General features: G+C 37.5%; 4 protein-coding genes and 1 long non-coding RNA gene across 5 annotated transcripts; 3 read left to right on the top strand and 2 right to left on the bottom strand.

Moving 5' to 3' along the window:
• Positions 1 to 53: 53 nt before the first annotated feature.
• On the top strand, positions 54 to 1,640 carry LOC136345919 (UPF0415 protein C7orf25 homolog). Its single transcript, XM_066294618.1, has 4 exons — positions 54 to 315; positions 365 to 685; positions 739 to 1,434; positions 1,492 to 1,640. Exons 1-4 carry the CDS (start codon positions 148 to 150, stop codon positions 1,594 to 1,596), a joined length of 1,290 nt encoding a protein of 429 aa, XP_066150715.1. The 5' UTR covers positions 54 to 147; the 3' UTR covers positions 1,597 to 1,640.
• On the bottom strand, positions 1,591 to 3,006 carry Trmt61 (tRNA methyltransferase 61). The gene is made up of 3 exons (XM_066294620.1): positions 2,463 to 3,006; positions 2,260 to 2,406; positions 1,591 to 1,980 (listed from the first exon to the last, which is right to left on the bottom strand). Exons 1-3 carry the CDS (start codon positions 2,944 to 2,946, stop codon positions 1,652 to 1,654), a joined length of 960 nt encoding a protein of 319 aa, XP_066150717.1. The 5' UTR covers positions 2,947 to 3,006; the 3' UTR covers positions 1,591 to 1,651.
• Positions 3,007 to 3,166: 160 nt separating this feature from the next.
• DNAlig3 (DNA ligase 3) lies at positions 3,167 to 7,094 on the top strand. Its single transcript, XM_066294614.1, has 8 exons — positions 3,167 to 4,043; positions 4,126 to 4,444; positions 4,494 to 4,643; positions 4,698 to 5,116; positions 5,837 to 6,073; positions 6,126 to 6,342; positions 6,397 to 6,777; positions 6,834 to 7,094. Exons 1-8 carry the CDS (start codon positions 3,371 to 3,373, stop codon positions 7,087 to 7,089), a joined length of 2,652 nt encoding a protein of 883 aa, XP_066150711.1. The 5' UTR covers positions 3,167 to 3,370; the 3' UTR covers positions 7,090 to 7,094.
• A 1,140-nt stretch (positions 7,095 to 8,234) lies between these two features.
• LOC136346043 (tubulin alpha-3 chain) lies at positions 8,235 to 20,597 on the top strand. Its single transcript, XM_066294893.1, has 9 exons — positions 8,235 to 8,377; positions 12,343 to 12,565; positions 16,240 to 16,412; positions 18,138 to 18,266; positions 18,454 to 18,624; positions 18,678 to 18,937; positions 19,322 to 19,455; positions 19,941 to 20,149; positions 20,198 to 20,597. The coding sequence occupies exons 1-9, from the start codon at positions 8,375 to 8,377 to the stop codon at positions 20,246 to 20,248; spliced, it is 1,353 nt and encodes a 450-aa protein (XP_066150990.1). The 5' UTR covers positions 8,235 to 8,374; the 3' UTR covers positions 20,249 to 20,597.
• Positions 13,075 to 14,740, bottom strand: LOC136346044 (uncharacterized). The gene is made up of 3 exons (XR_010733250.1): positions 14,172 to 14,740; positions 14,025 to 14,114; positions 13,075 to 13,968 (listed from the first exon to the last, which is right to left on the bottom strand). It is a non-coding gene; the product is annotated as an uncharacterized lncRNA (long non-coding RNA).
• Positions 20,598 to 21,339: the final 742 nt, after the last annotated feature.

Raw genomic sequence — 21,339 nt, forward strand, 5'->3', positions numbered from 1 at the left:
CAAAATATGTAATAATCAGCTGATCCATGTCATAGGCAACCAGTTATTCTCTTAATCATTTTTTTCATAATTTTCCTACTTGGGTTTCTTGAAATTTTTGAAAAATTTGGTTTTTGAGTGAATTTACAAATTAACGATAAAAATAAAATGAAAAATAGCGATATTGAAGAAGATGCTGAAACTATTTACTCCCTCGCCCAACAGAAAATAAAATTTGGCGAGAACCTTAAACATTTCATTGATGACCATAAGGAGGTTGATGGTTTACAGAAACTAAGCAGGAAAATCAACCAAGAGCTGAAATTTTTACGAAAGGTACGTCTCTCTCAATTTATACCCTACCTGTCTATATATCAAATTACAGGTATACAAAAATAAGAATTTGAAAAAAGAACATTTGCAATGCTCCAATTTAACTCACTTTTCTGCATTAGTGGATACTCTTAAAACAGTCCAGAACTGCTACAGTGTAAACAAAATATTCAATTTAGATGACAGGAAAATTACTGTCGATATCATCTGTGATAATGGCTTGACTTGGATCAAAGTAATTGCCAGGAATCCAAAATCTTTAAGCCAAATTTACATGGGTAATGCTAGCTATGGGGTTCGAAGCATTGTGGACCAGGCTGATGAGTATATTGAATGTACAAAAACGCATCCCTGCCTTTTCCAAACACCAAAAGTAACTCACAATATGATAATAATGAAAAAGAATCAAATAAGATTGATTTTCAGATAGTATTTGTATTTACTAATGGAATTGGAAATAATTTAGCTTCAAAATTGGAGAAAAAAGGCATAATTGTTCAAGGGACTCGTATTGATATGCATGACATTTCAATTGAAAGTGACTCAGATGATAGTTCAAATGAAGGTACAGAGTCTGACATTGTAGTCACAACTTCAAGTCAACCCAGCAATTTATCAACCAAACACATAGAAAATATTAAGAAGGTCAATTTGGATGTATCAGCTATGTTGGCTTACTGTTGTTCTGTTGCTAATGGCAGTGCTTACTTATATGACTTCGATGTCCCAGTGCTTAAACAGCAGGCAGAATGGGAGCGTCAAAGGCCTGTCAAACCAATTTTAGATAATTTCTTTGAAGGAAAAACTTTATATTGTTGCCAAACAGCTAGAGAAAGCTTTGAGAATATTGTAAATACTGTAGGAGGTCCTACTGAAAAAATAAGAGCTGACAAATTTATGAAAAGAATCAAAGTATTACCAGATAATGCCTCATTTAAGGACACAGATGAGGGCATGGAAAGAAGTGACATTTTTAATAAAATACAGTTAATGCCTGAAAAATCTTTAACAGTAGGGGGGAAAATTAGGCAAAGATCTTTAACAATCTTCATGTTTGGAGATAGGATACAGGCTATAACAGTTACTAGCAATGATGGGTTTGTTCGCGCTGCTAGACAGCAAGTATGTTAAATTCAGGACTTTATAAAAATTTGTTTAACTTACAAGAAAATTTTTTAGAATATCAACTTTGTTGTATTTGTTCATGAGTCTAGAGCCTTGACAGAGCAGAAGGAAATACTGAAAGCTAAACCTTTAAAGGTCGAAGAAAAACATAAATCATGATTTATTTTTATTTAATTGCTTGAAATATATTTATTTCTTTTACAGTTTTTGTGTTTTAATCGTCTTCACTATTCAAAAAATCGGCTTTTCTAGTCCACACGGGATACAAAGTTCCAAAGGTTAAATAACCGGTATGACCAGGCTGTTGAGCAGGTGGCATTGAAGTCACAATCTTTTGCACTTCTTTTTCCTTTTTCTCGGTATTTTCTTCACTTTTAGCCACTTTTAAAAACTGTAAATCGATAACTGGAATGTGTTTTGTTTGCACATTATATTGAGTCTGAAGTACTTCCATTGTTTCAATTTCTTTAAAACCAAGTTCAGTTAGCTTCTGACAAGTTTTCTGTACTTGTTCAATGCATGGAGAAAAAGAACATATTCTTCCTGTAATTTATTAGAATATTATATCAAGATTTAAATTTTAATGAGAGGAATTAGAGTTGGTCCACTGAAGGTTTTTTATAGTCTTTTTCATGGTGTTGGTTGTCAGTTTTGTTTGGTTCTCTATTAGTTAAAATTTGGAAAAAGAAGTTTACAAAGTTTTTTTTATTTACAAAAATTAAAAGTTTCTAGCTTTAAACGCCAACTCTAACACAATAGTCTAACATCAAAGGTAAGTCAGTAATTAAAGTCAAAGCCCTATACAAGAAAGAATAACTTCACCTCCAGAAGACTTTAAGGCATTAACAGAATGAGGTATTGCTAGCCATGGATGAGGTAAGTCTAGAAATACTGCATCAGCAGTGCCATTTAACTCTTCTCCAAATCCTGTTTCACAAACATCTCTATGTTCCACAGTAACATATTTTCCTAACAAATAAGAAAACTCCACTTTTTTGTCAGCAAAAGTGTCTATAATTCCCTACCTAGATCATGCTCTTCAAATTCTTGTTTGGCAGTTTTGCTCCTGATCTCATGAAAATCAAAAGTGTATAAATGTCCATGAGGTTTCACTGCACGAATAATTGCATGTGACAAAGATCCACTGCCAGTACCACTTTCAATAACAACACTTCCAGGTGATAGTTCTAACTGCATTAAAATCATGCTAATATCGGGGGTATAGATAATTTGAGTTCGATGTGGGAGAGTTAAAGTCCACAGTTCAGGGGTGGGGGCTAACACATAGCCCCAGCCTTTGCTCAATGATACCTTTGAGCCATATATTTTACCGATAAGGTCTTCGCATTTTAGAGCCCCAAATGGAGTTTGGAAGACATTTTCAACTTCTATACCTTTTTTGTTAAGGACTTTCTTTTCGGCTTTTATGCTGTATATTTGAGATATGGTCAAATACAATACCACAGTGTCTCCTTCGTCAATTTTATCTTTATAACCGTTAAAACTCATTTTTAAGAATAAAAATACTAATTACAAATGAAAAGGTAAACAAATAATATAACCTCAAATGTCGAAATATTAGTTTTTAGATTCTTTTCAAAATAAAATATGCACGTATCATATAGTTATCCTGTTTTATTCTTTGTCATTAAAGAGAGATGACAACGTCACTCATATTTTAAGTAATTCCATATTCGTTCATCGACGATGCAGTAAGATTATGTCAGATTTCTTAGGTTATAGTCATAGGATTTTTAATTTATCAACAAAATATCACCTTCTATTAATTTATTATGTATTGTGTAATTATTGTTAATGACCTAAACACAAATAATTTTATTTTAAATAATTATTAACGCATATATAGATGCATTGTCACTCAATTTCCTGAATTGTAATTTGTGTCTTTCCATAGTAACTGGATATCGAAAATATGTCTGACACTGAAGAGGAACGAATATTTGAAGTGGAATTGGCGAAAAACGGTAGGGCTGGTTGCAAAAAATGCAAGCAAAAGTGTCTGCAAGGTGAATTAAGAATTGCCAAAATTACCCCCAATCCTTTTACTGATGGTAAGATGAAAAATTGGCACCATGTTGATTGCTTGTTCGAGGTGTTCAAGAAACAGAGAGCCACCACAAAAAAAATAGATAGTGAAGATGATATAATAGGATTTGATTTACTTCCTGGTGATTATCAGTTGTTAATTGTGGAGAAAATAAAGGTAGGAAATCAATTAGCTGGTGTTAACAAAAAGAGTCCAAAGAAAGGAAAGAAAACTGAGACTACGGAAGTCAAACTTGATGAGAAATCTATTGCAAATGTAGACGATCAAGATAAAGATAATCTGTTCAAAACCTTTCAAAAGATTGTTCGAAAGGTGGCCAACCATTCAAGCTACTTAGAAAAAACTGCAATAATTAAGAATATTTTTGAAAAAGGGTCTAAAGGTGATGGGTTTAAGGGTGATATAGAAATTTGGTGTCGTCTATTATTGCCTGGCAGTGTGAAGAGAATTTACAACTTACAAAGCAAACAACTTATAAAGCTTTTTAGTAGAATATTTCTTGAAGATCATGATGAGATGTTAGGACATCTAGAAGAAGGTAATATCATGCATTCATTTAGAAGTTCTGAAAAACATTATCATCGATAACAATAAAGAATATAATTATTGCAATTTTGAAGGTGACATTAGTGATACAATAAGCCATTTCTACACAAAGAGCACCAAACACTCCCCAGTCCCTACAAAATCAACAATTACTATTCAAAAAGTGGATAAATTTCTTAATCATCTTTCCAAATTGACCAAAGAAGAAGATCAAATTGCCCATTTTACGAAGATCTTAAATAAATTAACTGCAGAAGACCTTAAAACAATTATAAGACTAATTAAGCATGACTTGAGAATGGGAGCAGGGGCTAAGCACATTTTAGAAGGTATACATCCTAATGCATATAGTGTGTATCAGGCATCAAAGGATTTAGATGGAGTAGTGGAGAAGTAGGACGATTTACATAATTAAAATTATATTTTTAACATTAATTTGTAGATGTTTTGGTAGTAGAAAAGAGCAAAGTGCAGAAATAAAAATTTTTACACCTGTTTTTCCAATGCTTGCAGAGGCATGTAAATCTGTCGAGTATGCAATGAAAAAGTGTCCCAATGGGATGTTTTCAGAGATCAAATATGATGGAGAAAGGTTAGAAATAAAATTAATGATACATACATATACTTAGCCAACAACCATTTCTAGGGTTCAAGTCCACAAACAAGGCAACCAATTCAAATACTATTCCCGCTCTTTGAAACCTGTAATGCCCCACAAAGTGGCTCATTTTAAAGAGTACATTTCAAAAGCCTTTCCACATGCAAACGACCTAATACTAGACACTGAGATTTTAATGATGGACACCGAGACGGGAAAACCTCTTCCTTTTGGCACCTTAGGGGTGCACAAGAAAGCGCAATTTCGTGACGCTACTGTTTGCTTATTTGTCTTTGACTGCATCTATTATAATGGGGAAAGTTTGGCCAATAAATCATTGAAATACCGGAAGCAGATTTTAAATGAGAATATGAAGGAAGTACCTAATCATATTGTATATTCGGAGATGCAGGAGATTGACGAACCGAAACAATTAGCTGAGATGATAGCCAAAGTTTTAAAATTGGGTATGTATGATTGCCAGGAGATTTTGGTGCTGATGTGTCGCTATAAAAATTTGAGGTGCATTACTAGGAAAGTTCACAAATATCCAGGTTGTAATACATCATTACGGAAATATTTCAGGGGGTAGTAGTAGTCTGCAAAATAATTAAAAAATGCAAATAAACCGATAGTCAAATACGCGACATTTTTGATATACAGGATGGCAACTTTGCCTTTTTCTAACATATGTGTTGGTTAAATTTTAAATTCTTTAAGACCCTCCACAACAAAATATCAAAATTGTTAGTAGCCATATACAGGGTCTTATGTTCTTTTGGGTCATGTACTATTTTATGTTTTGTACGTTTTTTGAACACCTTGTACAAATTCTGATACCAAACTAAAATTCCTTCTTCAATTTTTTAGTTTTTGGACTATTGCAGTATTTTCGTATCTTTCGCTGTTTTCATATAATTTCCGAAAACATCTACCGATGGGAACTAAGAGCGTAAAGGAAGTGAGATAAAATATAATCGTTTGGCTCAGTTATCAACGATCTGGAACAATTCGTAACATTTAATCAAATTTTGCCGCCCTGTACATCGAAAATGGTGTGTTTTTGACAAGAGTTTATTAACATTTTATTATTTTGCAGAATACTACCGTCTCCTGAAATATCTCCATGAAAATATGTTACATCCTGTATACCTTTGATGTCCACAATATTCTGAGGATATTTTTAGGACTGGAAGGATTGGTTCTTAAGGATAAACTAAGTAAATACGAACCAGGAAAAAGACACTGGTTGAAAGTTAAGAAAGACTATTTATTTGGCGGCGCAATGGCAGACACTGCTGATTTAATAGTACTAGGCGCATGGTATGGCACTGGGCAAAAGGGCGGTATGATGTCAATTTTCCTAATGGGATGTTACAACGAACGAAACGAAAAATTTTGTACTGTCACAAAAGTGCATACAGGTTAATACTGAATATAGAAAAATGGGTAGTATCAACGGCCTTCAATTATTAGGCCATGACGATAAAACGCTGGAAAGGTTACAACAGGAATTAAAAATGGAAAAAATTAGCGGGGACCCTAATAAAGTTCCAAATTGGTTACACTGCACTAGGACATTGGTGCCTGATTTCGTAGCTGTAGACCCAAAAAAGCAGCCCGTTTGGGAAATTACTGGGGCAGAGTTTACTCAGCAACACGACGTTCATACTGCTGATGGAATATCTATAAGGTCTAAAAACGTACCTCCGTTCAAGGATTTTATTATTTGAACTTTTCTTAATAGATTTCCTAGAGTGACTAAAATTAGGGACGATAAAACCTGGGAAACAGCCACCAACTTGAAAGAATTGAAACTATTGTTTAAGAATTCTAAAGAAAACACTGATGTCAGTTTGTTGTTAAAGGAGTACAAAGGAGAAGTGAATACTACTGATACAGAATCTTCAGTCAGTTTGAACTCTGTGTCCCCGAAAAAGAGGAAAATGGATGAGGCTGGCAGTAGTAAAGATTCTTCTGGCTGTGAATCACCTAAAAAATGCAGAAAAGAGGAGAAAAATTGTAAGGTGAAGAAGAAGAAATCTATTGAAATTACCAATCCCTTGCCAAACATTTTTGGAGAGTTTAAGGCGATATTTGTGAGTTCTCATCGGTCTGAAGCGGAGAGGTATATGAATTATTAGTGTTGGTTTTTTTCGCTCTTAGAAGTCTTTGTATGTACAGGTATTTTCTCGCTTATGGTGGGGCTGCCTTGAAACCCAAAGATTATAAAGATGCAACACATGTTTTTTACCAACATAGAACAACCAAAAATATGTCGAGTTCTTTTCCCAAAACTGCTAAACATATACATATGACTTGGATTATTGATTCGGTGAATAATGCTGAATTGTTACCAATCGAAAATTACGTTGTAACGTGGGAACCAATGCAAAACTCCAAGGATGAGCAGGTTTATAATAAAATATTTCGAAGCTGATAAAATGGAATTATTTTTCCCTTTCTTTTTCCCTTCGCCACAATACGATTAATGGAAACTGGGTAGTTTATCAAATCTATTGTCATTTGTGTAATGTTAAGTCCATCACAGAAAATATTTAATTTTTCAAAAATAAGTTGATTTTCATTCCAAACTGTACAGATTAACACGATGAAAAAACGCTGACAAGAAGATAATTTTTTTTATCTGATAAAAGTATTAATGAAGCAAATTTGGAACTACTTCTCAAAGAATTCCGATATCACTATGAGAAGAATTTTGAAGTTTGCATAGAGTAGTGCATTATAGAAGAAATTTAAAGGATCAAAAAAGAAATGTTCTTTGCGAATTTATTTGATCGACGTAAGAATCTGAAGCCATCAATTCTATGGTTATGCCACGAAATATATTTAAAAATGAAAGTTGCCACCAGGTTTGGCGTAATCAAAGAAATTATATCGCTTCGAAACATACAAAAAATTTAACAACCTTTTGGAAATATACAGCTCTCAAGATCTTAAAAGTCCCATACACAATACGAAGTATTCTTAAATTTTAGTATTTTTACTTATTGGAGACATGGAAAGTTAATTGCACTAAAAAAAATATATATATACATATATATAAAACCAAAATCTGGCAAAGTATTCTTTGGTAAATTATATAATTACCTATATTTTATACAGGGTGTTCTAAAGATATTGTACAAAACTTACAGAAATTATAGGGAACCTAGATACATATAACGGTGAACCATTTTTGCATAGAAAGCCCTTGTCAAAGCTGGTTTGGTTCCAGGTCATTCTTGTTTAAAAACGTATTTTTAGCTCGTGGACACCTAAGGATTTATTATACTATATTTACGTACGACCCTCGTTTCTTCTTATTAAATTAATTTTTTTATCAATCAGCTATGCTACATCTCTTAAAGACTCAAAGAATTTTTTTTTATAACAATTTCACCCACCAAAGAATCATTTTTCTTTTTTTTTTTAATGGATCTTCACGCACTTATGGAAGATTTCAGGCTTAATTAGAGATTTTGATTGGTAAGGCTCCATAAAAACAGACAAATCCCTCGTAGAGCGTGCGCACTATTAACAATGAAGCGTGCCATCGGCTTCATTTAAAGCTGGCTTGAAGAAGACCGAAAGCCATATGCGATTCGCTGGTGTCGCATCGCTGACATCGAGTGACTTTCATTCCTGCTCTTCATCGTCGCTGCTTCATAAGAAGCTTTTAAGTTGTGTATCGCGCTTATCGTTCCTGCAATCCGCCGGCAAAAATGGTAAGCACCCTCATACTGTGTATTGACATTAATTCCCTGCTGAGACAATTTTTAGAACATTCAATCGTACACGGTTTTTTTTTTTAATTTCCAAAAATGTATTTTTTTTACTGCCACACCCGAAAAAAACTAATTAAAGCTAATTAGGATACTGGAACACGGCACTACTAGTTGATATTAGCCAGATGCCCGTAAGAGCCCACTGTAACGTTCAAGTATCGCAGGAAACTTTGCCTCATCTTGACACACTTTATCCACCTCAATGCAATTAAAAAGAAAAAAAGAATTCTTTAAATAACCAACAATTACCCGGTATTGATTCGAAAAAGAATTTATCCATTTCTAGAAACCTGAGACCAACCATAAGCACTGAAATCTGCAAAAACCGAACGTAAAACCGTAACTTATCTATGTCCTTAATTCAACTTAAAAAAAAAAAAAACGATTCTTAATAGAAGTTTGAATGGCGAGTTCGTTCACCGTGAAATATTGCAGATCTGCATCTCTCTTGCGTTCATATCGGACGATTAAAGCGTTAAAGATATAACGGACCCAACAAAACTTACACATCTTCAAAGTACCTTTGGTGGGTTTGCATAGAGGAAATTTAAAATAATAACCGTTTTTGTTAAAAATCCGTGCAATTAAAGCACTCGGTCCCAATTTGGAGCAATTAAAGCAGACATTAGCATTTAATTAAGCGAAATTTAAATGGTAATAACCCTTTTAAAGTTCCTTATTGTTCTGGGGCCTCATGTGTGTCTCGGCCATAAAGACAGCAGATGACTTCATCTTACCATGAAAGCTAGTTTTTAAGTGTATCGTTCGGCTAAACAAACGTTGTACATGTTTCTAAATCGCCCATATTCAGTGACAAAGAATTCGCGAATTTTGCCTTAACTGGATAATGTTGTCATCGCCGCCAATTTGAACAATAAGCCATTAATTTACGTTTATTGTTTTTATAGAGCATTACCTCTCATTACAAGATAATTTCGCATCGTTCGAGTGGAAAATACAGGCCTCTCCCTTATATACGTTGTTGAATAAGCCCATCTTGGAACTATAATTAGGTTTCGTCCTGATGGGTTAATTGAATGATTAGCCGTTGGGATGGGCGAGACGTTGAAATATTATGTAATTGCAATAAAAGGGCTTTTGGATTTGGGACTTAAATTGAATAATGGACACATTTTTGAACCCTTCGCCTATAACGTTCCATTATTAATTTATTTCCGTCGGTGGCTATAAATCACTAATCATTTTCCAATTTACTAAAGCTGATGGTACATATCGCCGTAGCTACATAATAGTTTCCTTCTGTACCAGTCACCATTATATCCATGAGGTTATTATCCATTCTTTGGGTATAATTTTATGTGCCTGGTATAGATGGGAGTATTGGAATGCAATACAAAGGCGGTTGATTTTTTTTGTAATAGACAAGAGGTATCGTCTGCCTCGCCTTAATCGTTGGCAGGTATTTGAATTTCTCTTGGAAGCTCTTATCACTGAAAATTTTCTGGAATTTTTTTAAATTAATGCAATAGATCCGTGAGCCTTGCGGTAGATATGACGAAAAAACCTCGTTTTCTTAAAAGCTGTTAGTGCCATTTTATATAGATTAAGACAGATTTCTGTCACGTAAAGTTGCGTGAGTTCGGACGTCAGTAAAATTGTCTATGACACAACACGTCCGTTCCAAAGAGAGTAAAACCATTTGCGGATTGTTCCGCAATAGTCAGAAATATGTACAGTGCACCGATCGCATGTCTTTACACATACTTCAGGCTATTTCTGACAGCCCGGACTTGTCTTTCTTTCCTGCTGGGACCGAGCTAATACCTCAAACTTTTAATTGTTTTAGGTAACACTATGCATCATTAGATTTACACGAAACACATTAAAACATTAATTTAAAATGTTCAACTGAGACAATATTTTGATTAACAATGGTCACGCAATAGAATCTGTAATTGCAAGTTTTAAGTTTGCTAATTGTCGGATTTCAATAAATTTGTCCTGCCTACGATGATTTCCGTAAAGTGCTTGTGTTGCCATGCACTTTAGAGTAGAAGAGGAGACAATTTCTAAAAGTAGTACTTGCGAATGTTATCCAGCGTACAATGACTTTCTTCGCACCGAGGATGGTTTATTTATAAACCTTCCCATTATCTGGAGAAATGTTAAATTAAATATGCGATTCGCAGTAATAAGACTATAATTGAAATTTAAACGCGATTTTAACGCTCTTAAAACGGGAAACGTTTCTGAATTCAAACCGATTTCGACGGTCGGTGGAAACGTAGGAGTGACGAGTTAATGTGCTAATTAAATGATATACTGATAGAGTCCTCGAAAATCAATCAAAGCTGCTGGAACGGCGTTGCCATGAAAATATCGCTTAAAGTCTCTATCAGTTTCCGTAAACATGTACAACTTCCAGACAATACTTCATTGTTATACTGAATTCTTTTCGCTCTTTCACTTTAATCAATTCTACTTACATCAAGATTCGGCCCGATCTCGCCTCGGGGTCGTCTCGTTCGTCTTCGGGGACCCGAACGTAAACAGTCCTATTTTCGCGGAAGTGTCAAAGGAAATCCAAATTTGAAACATTTTCACCTGTTTTCGCCACGCACAGGCTTGAATTAACACTCGTTACGCTTATCCAACGTTCAACTCACTTAACATGCAGTTTTGACCAATTTCACCCCAATTTCCACCCGAAATTTGAGATTTTGCACGAGCGAATCTAGTGGAGACGCGGAGACGCCATTACCGGAGCGTTATTGTTTTGTTTTCAAAACCTCCTCAGCGTGAGCACCTGTCCTTGGACCATCAAATATCGGATTTGATGAATTTATATTGATTTTAGTTAATGCACTCTGCAAGGAGTCAAAACGAAGAGAAAATTGCAAATTATGAATGTTCTGAAATCAGATTTTCTTAAAAAAAGGGCATAAAACGTATCATAATACGGGTAGTAAAATGACCCCCGGAAGGGATGTCAAAACAGTAGAATTCACGCACTTTGGCAATGTATCACGAACGGCAGCCCGCGTGATTTTAGCATTACTCTTGACGGCCAGTCGGGAGGGTTTCGATTACCAAATTCTATAATCTACATACACAGGGCGTCTCACGAATACGGACCTCTATTCGTATTTTGAAAACTATGACTAGGAAAAAGTTTGAATTTGGCTATCAAACTAAATCATAGGTAATTTATTGATTAAAAGTTTTCGTAAAAATACCACTTCCTGTTATACCGGAAATTGATGTCGACTCGCTTATTTTAAATGGAACGCTCTGTATATTACATAAAATTTCGATTCTGCGGAGCATTATGAACATTTTTCACGTATAATGCTCTGCATCTAAATTTTACATTTATTGAGACGACTGTTTTCCAATACTGGTAGTTTAAACACATCTAAGGGCAGTAAAGCATTTTGTACGACATCGCAAATTTTCGTTGCAAAATACTTCGCCATTTCCGAATCATTACAAAAAGCATTCATGGTTGCAATTATAATTTTTTTTTTTGGAAAATTCTAAATATTTCGAAAACTGTAAAATTTAGGCGCGGACCATTAAAAATGAAAATAATTCATGATGTTCTGCAGGATCGAAATTTGATATAATATACAGGGTATTCCATTAAATAAACGAGTCGACATTCCAATACCATTTCCGGTATAACCGGAAATATCACGTAAAATATCTAGTTATTTTACAACCCTCAAAGGCTGTAGGTGACATGAAGGCCTAAACGCCACTGAGCACGGCACAGACCACTCATAACTCATCGTGAAAGGGCATTGATCGATCGTCAATCTCCAGGTTTTCTACTCATTTTATCGTGACTAGCACAAAGTCTACAAACCAAAAAAGCGATACCGTGTCCCCAAATAAATACACTATAGGGTCAACGTTCTAAATGCGATTTTTATTCCTCCCAGAGGGAGTGTATATCCGTACACATTGGCCAAGCTGGTGTCCAGATTGGAAACGCTTGCTGGGAGCTGTACTGCCTGGAACATGGAATCCAGCCCGATGGACAAATGCCCTCTGATAAGACCATCGGGGGTGGTGATGACAGTTTCAACACTTTTTTCTCTGAAACTGGGGCTGGGAAGCACGTACCCAGGGCCGTATTCGTGGATCTTGAGCCCACTGTTGTTGGTAAGGTTATGGCATTAATTTAGGAAAACTTACAATATAGACTTGACGAGTTGTTTTAAACCTTTTTATGGATATATTTCGAAAAAAGTAAAAGCAGGGGATTTGAATGCTTAATTGGCTCCCACCAAAAACCAATTACTTGTTGCGTAGACGGATATTTTAACCAGAAATAACGACGCGAATCTCTTGCAATCACCTATTGAATCATCGAGAAATAGGCCTCTACATTAAATAATCGTTGACACACCTCAATAATTGAGGCACACCCCTTTATGCTCGACTGTCCCCCTGTTCTAGTCCTTTGGGTAACATGAGCACATGGGGCCTAGACATCCTGCAATTTAATCACCCTGCGACGGGGCGCAACCCATCGTGTAAAACGACACTTCTGGTACAAGGACAGTTAGGAAGAAATTTTTATTCGATTTCGGTTACGCCCAAGTAACAAGACACAAGAAATAGATCTAATAGAGTCGTGCAAAGAAAATTTCTTGCACGAAGACGCACCGTTCGGCATGTGGGAAGCAGGGCTGGCCCTAGGAAGTCTGGAGCTTTGGGCGAAATTTTTAATCATCGACCCCTGCTTCAAGAACCACCGTCGACCGGGAAAGTTCGCCGCCCTTCCTGGTCTGTCGCCCGACCTCGCCCCCCTATGAGGCCGGTACTAATGGGAAGGCAATTATTTTTCAATTTACCCGAGCCTACGGTATTGAGAATTATTTCTGTAAAAAGAAATTCACGGAATAGCCGAGATTGCACGTTTTAGTCTCTTGTTGTTCATCCATCATCGAGATTGTAATGCATTCGCAATTTCTTCGGTGTGAGGAAAGGAAAGCAGATGAGCTTTATGACCGAGATCGTAATTATTCTGCTATGGGAAATAAATCGGTACTGTTAAAATATACTTGGATGCCCCATAAAGCTTCCAGATCCAAGACGGGGATATGAACCGGTACTAAAATAAGTTGGTTGAGAATATAACTTTAAGGTGTGGACCGAGATACAAAAACAGAAGAAACAGTGAGGAGTTAATAAATGCAGGTTAATAAACTCGTATCAGCAACAATAGGAAATTTTCACACTCATTCATTTTCTTTATCCAGGGCGCACTCTAAATACTACTTTTCTGCCATCGATCATGTTTCATATCGCAAAAATTAATCTCGTGGGTACATATTATGCGTTCCCTGAGGACTTTTTATGCTTGCTCCTTACGAACCCCAAACGAAATAGGACATGGAAAAATTACATACATACCCCCGGCCCTTGTGCAGGAAGACCTATTTAGAGCGACCCTTTATCTCTGTAGATGCAGGACATTCCTACTTGGGAGCCTGGAGGCCTCCCCAATGTTTTGCGTACCACCGACCATTTCCATCCGGAATTTGAATCATATAGGAGACCTAAAGAGAAATCAAAATGCCCCTAACTGTTGAATTAACCAAGTGCGATTCCTCACCCATCCATGGCATGATTTGAATGTGGGTGTCGATGTTCCGTCCGAAAGAACTGTCGGTATGCCGGCTCTGACAGGGATAGTTATTACTTCCTAGACGAAAAGATGGATATCATGGTTGATTTGCGAAAACAGATGGGCGAAACCAACCGGTATGACAGTGAAATGTTGAAGTAACTGTAGCGGTGCACTTGCAAAGTTATTTAATCTTCGGCCTGATCTTTGGATAGTCATCTAACTCATTGCCTGGTGTGAGGCGCTAAACAGAGCACTCATAAATATATACAGGGTGTACATATGAAGATAGCGCGCTGGCGAATGAAATAATTCGGGGGGACACGGAGCTGTGCTTGCGAAGTGCAGGGAGAACCCTTCAAGCGCCTCTGATCATTTTCTCACACAGGGTGTTGATCAAGTACGTGGCCGAATTTCAAGGGGCGATTCTTTGCGTTATTATAAGACGAAAAGTTTATATGAACATTGGTTCGGTAATGCTTCGTATCCAAGATACAGGGTGTCAAGTTAAAAAAAATTTTAGTTATGTATAAAAAAAAACTCTTAAATAACAAGAAGACGCAAACTAATATAACAAATGAAACTTGGTGACAGTTTTTAATGTAACACGATAGAATCTTTTAGGCTGGAAATTGTTTAGCTCATTTTCTTAGTGGCGTGCACAGGAGCAATGCCGGATATTTACGAAAAATCAAACAGGAAAAACCCTTTACTGAAACTACACTTAGAAGAACGGTACGCAATTTGTTTTAGTAAAAAAACATTTAACAATAAGTAACAAGAAACTTGCAATAGCTGCCGAAAATGTCCTTCGTCAAATTCAGTGCAAACATGGCTCAACAACAACATATTCCTGAAATATATCTTATCTGATTACATGAATCTCGTATTCGTCGAAATGATCCTTTAGTATTCATCAGAGTTCCAAAAACGAAGAAATTCAAATCTAACGGATTTAAATCCGGTGACCCGGGAGGCCATAATTGCTTAATGCTGAAATATATAAGTTTTCAAAAAGGAGGTAATAGTAAGTAAATAACCACAATCAACAAAAAATATTGCCAAATTTCGACAAGGTCAGCTAAAGATTTTTAGGAAAAAAAAGGATTTTTTAAAAAAGTTTGACACCCTGTGTCTTGAAAACGAAGTATTACTAGACCTACGTTTAAATAAAGTTTTCGTCTTAAAATTGCTCAAAAAAATCACTAATTGAAGTGCGGCCACGTGCCTAAATAACACCCTGCGCATTGTGTTATTTACGAGGCGCTCGTTGCAAAAAAAAACGATCTTTTATTTTTGCATTAAACGACAGACAATTGAATTCGTAAACGTGAAAATCCAAGATAGCGTTTGTAAGTAAAAACAGAGAGCTGATGATGGTTCTCGAAAATCGAAACGTCTGATTTCAAATATGAGATCGCCGCGCTGGAGAAGGTGCAAACTTCCGTTTTCCCGAATTCTTCCAAAGGCCCTAAGAATGAAAAAAATTTAAGAACATATTCTGGAACTCGAATTTGCGCAGCCTTGCCCCAATTTACTCCGCCTGGAATGATTATCGAGATCCCCGTGGATGAACCCCAAAAACGGAGCGAAATAGACAGGGTGTCACAAAAGTATACCAACTAATTTTAAAGGGTGGTGGAAGACATCAAAACAAACTTTTTTCTCAAGTAAACATATGCGGGCGAATGGGCCGTTTGGGCAGAAAACGGGTAATATGGTTTTGGTCCCTACAATCACTTTTCGTTCATGTTAGGCATTATTCGGTTAGTAAATGAACGGTGGTTCATAATAATTGTTCAAAATGTTGGCCATTTGCTTCAATACAAAGATTGCACCGTCGCTTTATTGACTCGCGGACCCTACGGAATATTCCGGGAATAGCTCCGAGATGTGTGCGACTGACCATTATTCTTGCCAACAGATCTTCCTCATTATGAATGGGCGTTTCGTAGACCAGATATTTGACATAATTGCAAAGGAAAAAATCCAGGGTGTTGAGATCGGGAGAACGAGCGGGCCTGACTGCAGGACCTCCTCCTCCAATCCATCGACGCATGTCGATAAGTTCTTCAAATGACAAATTAACGTTTTTTTTTTGTTTTGTGGGCATACGTTTATTAAAGAAAAAAGTTTGTATTGACGTCCTCCACCCGTTAAAGTGTGTCGATATATTTTTGAGACACCCTGTATAAATTTGTAGATGAAGTGCGTACCGGGACTTATCGCCAGCTGTTCCATCCTGAGCAGCTTATCACCGGAAAGGAAGATGCCGCGAACAATTACGCACGTGGTCATTACACCATCGGTAAAGAAATCGTCGATGTTGTACTGGACAGGATAAGGAAGTTGGCCGATCAATGCACGGGATTACAGGTGAGGCTTAAATTCATGTTCTCCCATAATTATTAAACTTTTTCACCAGCTTAAATTAACCATCAACAGATTCTCGCAGTGTTCGGTCCAATTAACCCGACCCATTGCGCTTCAATAACTATGGGATATCCCCTTCCGCCATTAAGACCGACTCCTGTGTGCTTCATTAATCTTCATGTAACAGGATTTTTCGGTGGATTAATAACAAAGTAGTGTTAGTTTCCGTACAAGTGGCGCAACAAAGGGCGTGGGCCTGCAAACCATAAAGCGAATCCCCCTTTTCTCGCCTTATTTAGGCCTCAATATTAATTACGCAGTACGAGTGTCTGATTCTATCTTCAGTTATCTCGTTAATGGTCGGTTCCGCAGCTGAATGCTGCATATTTCATACGGTTTTTACCGCTCACCCGCTGGCTGAAGGAATCGTAATCATCCTGCGTAGGCCGATAGAGGAAATGCGCTATAAAGGCGAATATCAACTGAAAAAATGCTGTAACAAAGCAGCACTGCATTTAAATGGCTAATCAAACCTCAATGAAGGTTCGACGCGATTAGGGCGTCCAGCCCCTCGGACTTGTGTTGCACAGAAAAAATAAATTGTGGGGACGTATATGAGGTTAAGGAAGATGAGTTCGAGACGACTCTGCAGGGCGTCCGAAAAAAGACAAGAAAATTCAAGATTAACCTTTCGTTGGTAACGTGCGGTCTCTGAGACTGACAAGTACTGCGTATTCACCCTCCCAGTACCTTCCTACCCCAGATCCTCTGCTTCCTCACGAAAAATCAGTATCCGCATGCGCACATTTTCGCCATACACGTGGCAATAATCTGAGAGATCGACGTTACAATTTGCGCTGTACAGGGTGTCCCAAATCCCATGGGATACCGTTGCTGTCTCCTAAACGGCGAGGACTACGAGACTGGTCAAATTAGAGAAAATGTGTTAAACTTGGGGCTTAGTTAATATTCGAAACAGCGTTACCAACTTTCTCTTATTCTCCGAGATATTGGGAAAAATTTGAAAAATTCCACAATTTAATTTTCATAATAAATCGAAAACTAAATATTAAAAAAAAAATGTTCATACAAAAGTTTTAAACTATTTTGGGCTCTTGACGTGGGCGATTTGCTAAATTTTATAGTCGGCTTAGTTTTCGAAAAAAAAAACATTCACAACCTGTATAATCTTAATTTGCTCAAATTTAAAACAACTTCGAAACTACAGGCATAGCGCATGACAAAACAATCTTTTTAAGTCGGTCTCACAGGCCGATGATACCATTTATGTAAAAAAAAATCACATTACTGATAGAAGGTTAAAAGATGGAAATTAAAGTGGTTATTGTGAACACCCTGTATGTATTTTTGGCACATTACATGAGAATCCATCCCCTAGTCTAGCTAACTGCGATATCAATTTTTTATGGAGCATTGCAAATTCCTAAAGTCTCTTTTAAATCGTTATAGCTTCGAGTCACTGCATCTCGGGGTAAAAAGGCCTAGGAGCTAACATGGGCGCAGAAAAGCATTCTAGTACATGGGAAAAATTCAGGTGCCTTTTTGGGACACCATGTATGGTCGTCACTAATTTTTTTAAAATCGCCTTCAATCGCCTTATATACATACATCCCCGTAATTGATTTAGCCAGGGAATGACAAATAAACTTATAGAAGTCCGAGGGGCTCTTAAACGGACGCCCTGTATTTAATTGTGCGTTTTTCCAGGGATTTCTAGTTTTCCACTCCTTTGGTGGAGGCACCGGCTCCGGTTTCACAAGTCTGTTGATGGAACGATTGAGCGTGGATTACGGGAAGAAGTCCAAACTCGAATTTTCCATTTATCCAGCCCCGCAGGTACATTTTTATGCTCCACAACAGCTGCAAGTTTTTGCAGTGGATTGGTCATTCTTGCTTTAACTTTTTTACACATAACGCCTCACGTGCAAGCGGGGGGCCGTCGGGGCAATTCCGTCGCTCCAACATCCCTACTGGTGTGCGAGGCGTTATTCCCAAAAAATATAAGAATTCATTGGTTCCGTAGGTATCTACTGCAGTGGTCGAACCTTACAACTCAATTTTAACCACGCACACAACCCTTGAGCATTCAGACTGCGCCTTCATGGTCGACAACGAGGCCATATACGACATTTGCAGACGAAATCTGGACATTGAGAGGCCCACCTACACCAACTTGAACCGCCTGATTGGACAAGTATTGTGCATATAGTGACAACTTTGTTGCATCTATTAATAATTTCACTTCAGATCGTGTCCTCCATAACAGCCTCCCTTCGGTTCGATGGTGCTCTAAATGTAGATCTAACGGAATTCCAGACCAATTTAGTGCCTTATCCTAGAATTCACTTTCCTTTGGCTACATATGCCCCGGTAATTTCAGCTGAGAAAGCGTATCATGAGCAACTCACAGTGGCCGAAATCACCAATGCGTGTTTCGAACCCGCCAATCAGATGGTCAAGTGCGATCCCAGGCACGGTAAATATATGGCTTGCTGCATGTTGTACAGGTAAGCTTACGTAATTCTGACTTGAACGGGGCCCCACCAGGCAGGCCAGAAAATAAAAATATTTTTTGGGTCTTCGGGTTGAGATATCGATAGAGACCTGCTCACGTAGTACGCAACAGCGTAGCGTTTGCGCTCTTCGGAGGCGGTCGGGTTCACGTGAAGAGTCTCAGTTATATTTAATCTACGACATACTTCCAACATCTTTTATCTTCTCAAAATGGGTTGAGATGAAGAGAAGCGGAAAAAAACCTCGTTTCGTCATACTTAATACGCCCATTCGAGGACTTCTATACCGTGTACCAAACAAAAATGAGAACTTTAACCCATTAATGCGCGATTTTTGTTGTTTTTTTAAATTATATTATTGAATTTGATGTTTTTTAGAGGGGACGTTGTGCCCAAGGACGTCAACGCCGCCATCGCAACCATAAAAACGAAACGTACAATTCAATTTGTGGATTGGTGTCCCACGGGATTCAAAGTGGGGATCAATTACCAACCGCCCACTGTAGTTCCAGGTAAGATTTTAAAACTTGTTGGAGACCTACATATTATCTTAAATGAAATTGGTGGGGTTAACCTGGATGCGCAGGGTAATACTGGGTGATACGCCTGAATTCAGATGCTTGGTGAACTCATAGAAATCGAGCACGATCTGCCCCTAATCTCATTGGTGCAAAAGGTCTATTATTTGACTTGCCCGCAGTTTTCAAATATTGCCTTTCTTATAGGCCCTTTAACGTGGCTTCTATAGTCATGACATGGGGCCCCTCTGCGCCCCCGTTTCTCAACCACAAGAGCTGTATATTTGTCCGTTTATCTTCGATGTTCAAGGCGTTGCTCTCACACCAAATATCATTAGTGCAAATGGTCTACTGGAGTTTTCAAAAATTACCTTTCTCGTGGGCCCCTTAAATGCGGTTTTTGTAGCCAGTGCCCGGTGGGGCCCCATTTTGATTTCAATCATTGCGACAACATAATTTTTCATTTTAACTATCCTTAGGTGGAGACTTGGCAAAAGTGCAGAGAGCCGTTTGTATGCTATCGAACACCACTGCAATCGCAGAAGCTTGGGCAAGACTGGATCACAAATTCGACCTCATGTACGCCAAAAGGGCTTTCGTCCATTGGTACGTCGGTGAAGGGATGGAAGAGGGCGAGTTCTCCGAAGCACGAGAAGATTTGGCTGCCTTAGAGAAGGACTACGAGGAGGTAAGTATGCGCACACAAGTAGACCCAAATTTTATTAAACCTTTGCAGGTCGCGGTAGATTCTATTGAAGCTGAAGCTGATGAAGGGGACGAATACTAAAATCATTTTAATAGCCTAATAATTGCCTTTTAGCCTTAATAATATTATTCATTGAGCTTTAGAGCCCCAAGGCGTCGTCCACACCTAAAGTGCCTTTTGCGGTCCAATCACAAATAGATTTTCTAGCCCCCAGAAGACAGTTTTCGTTAATAAATTAGTAATTACTTAAATTAATGGATCTTTAACTACTTTACATAGATTAGTAGTGAGTATTAATTGCCTTGAGCAGTGGGAATAATTAAGATTATAATGTTATGTGAAACCAAGCTCCAATACTGCTTTACTATTATAGTTAGGTAATAGATTTTTACAATGGCACGTGCATGAATAAAACAGCGATTTAAATTTAGGATTTTATGGTCTTTTGGTTCTTACTACCATCACATTTTTCCTGTGCATTACCAGCCTTGTGATGAAGCAAGATTAGGCGACGGCTTAGAACAGGGAGGCACTTTTTTACAGGGGAAACGGGGGCGACAATGAAGGGCAACGGACTCGCCCCGTTCCCGTGACTCATGGAAGAAAAAACCAACTTCAAATATTCGATTAACCCCTTCAAGGGCTCTTTTATGTCCCTTAAACGGAAATTTATATTATATTTAACCTACACCACGAGAAATCATTTCCTGTTCATTACAATTCTGAATTATTAAACTTTAATTGTTGGTATACAACTTCAATGTTCGATTTATCGATTTGAGGAACTTCGTGGGGCTTTCTAGGTCTAAATAAATACTCAGCTATTCCGGTCAGTCCTCGATAAGCATACTGAAGCGAACGAGAAGGAAATAATGGGAAGCATAGCCAGCATGGCTGCACTTTGCATGGAACTACCTGATAGGAGCGCCAAAGCAAAATCTGCATCACCGTAAGTAGTGATTTGGATTTCATGGTAAACAGCAGGAAATTTTTACGTTTTGGTTTTGGTATCAATCACTGTAGCTAAATCATCTCATGCATCCATGTACTGTGGCGTGATTAGTGGGAATGTATTGCTTACAGAGGATTTTGTAGAAGTAGTTAAAGGACGCTAAGCTGGCAGAGTGTAGAAATTTGGCAATGATACAGTTATCCCCGGTATTTTACTGACT

The sequence above is a fragment of the Euwallacea fornicatus genome, chromosome 21 (assembly GCF_040115645.1).
Source record: "Euwallacea fornicatus isolate EFF26 chromosome 21, ASM4011564v1, whole genome shotgun sequence".
NCBI classification, from domain to species: Eukaryota; Metazoa; Arthropoda; class Insecta; order Coleoptera; family Curculionidae; genus Euwallacea; species Euwallacea fornicatus.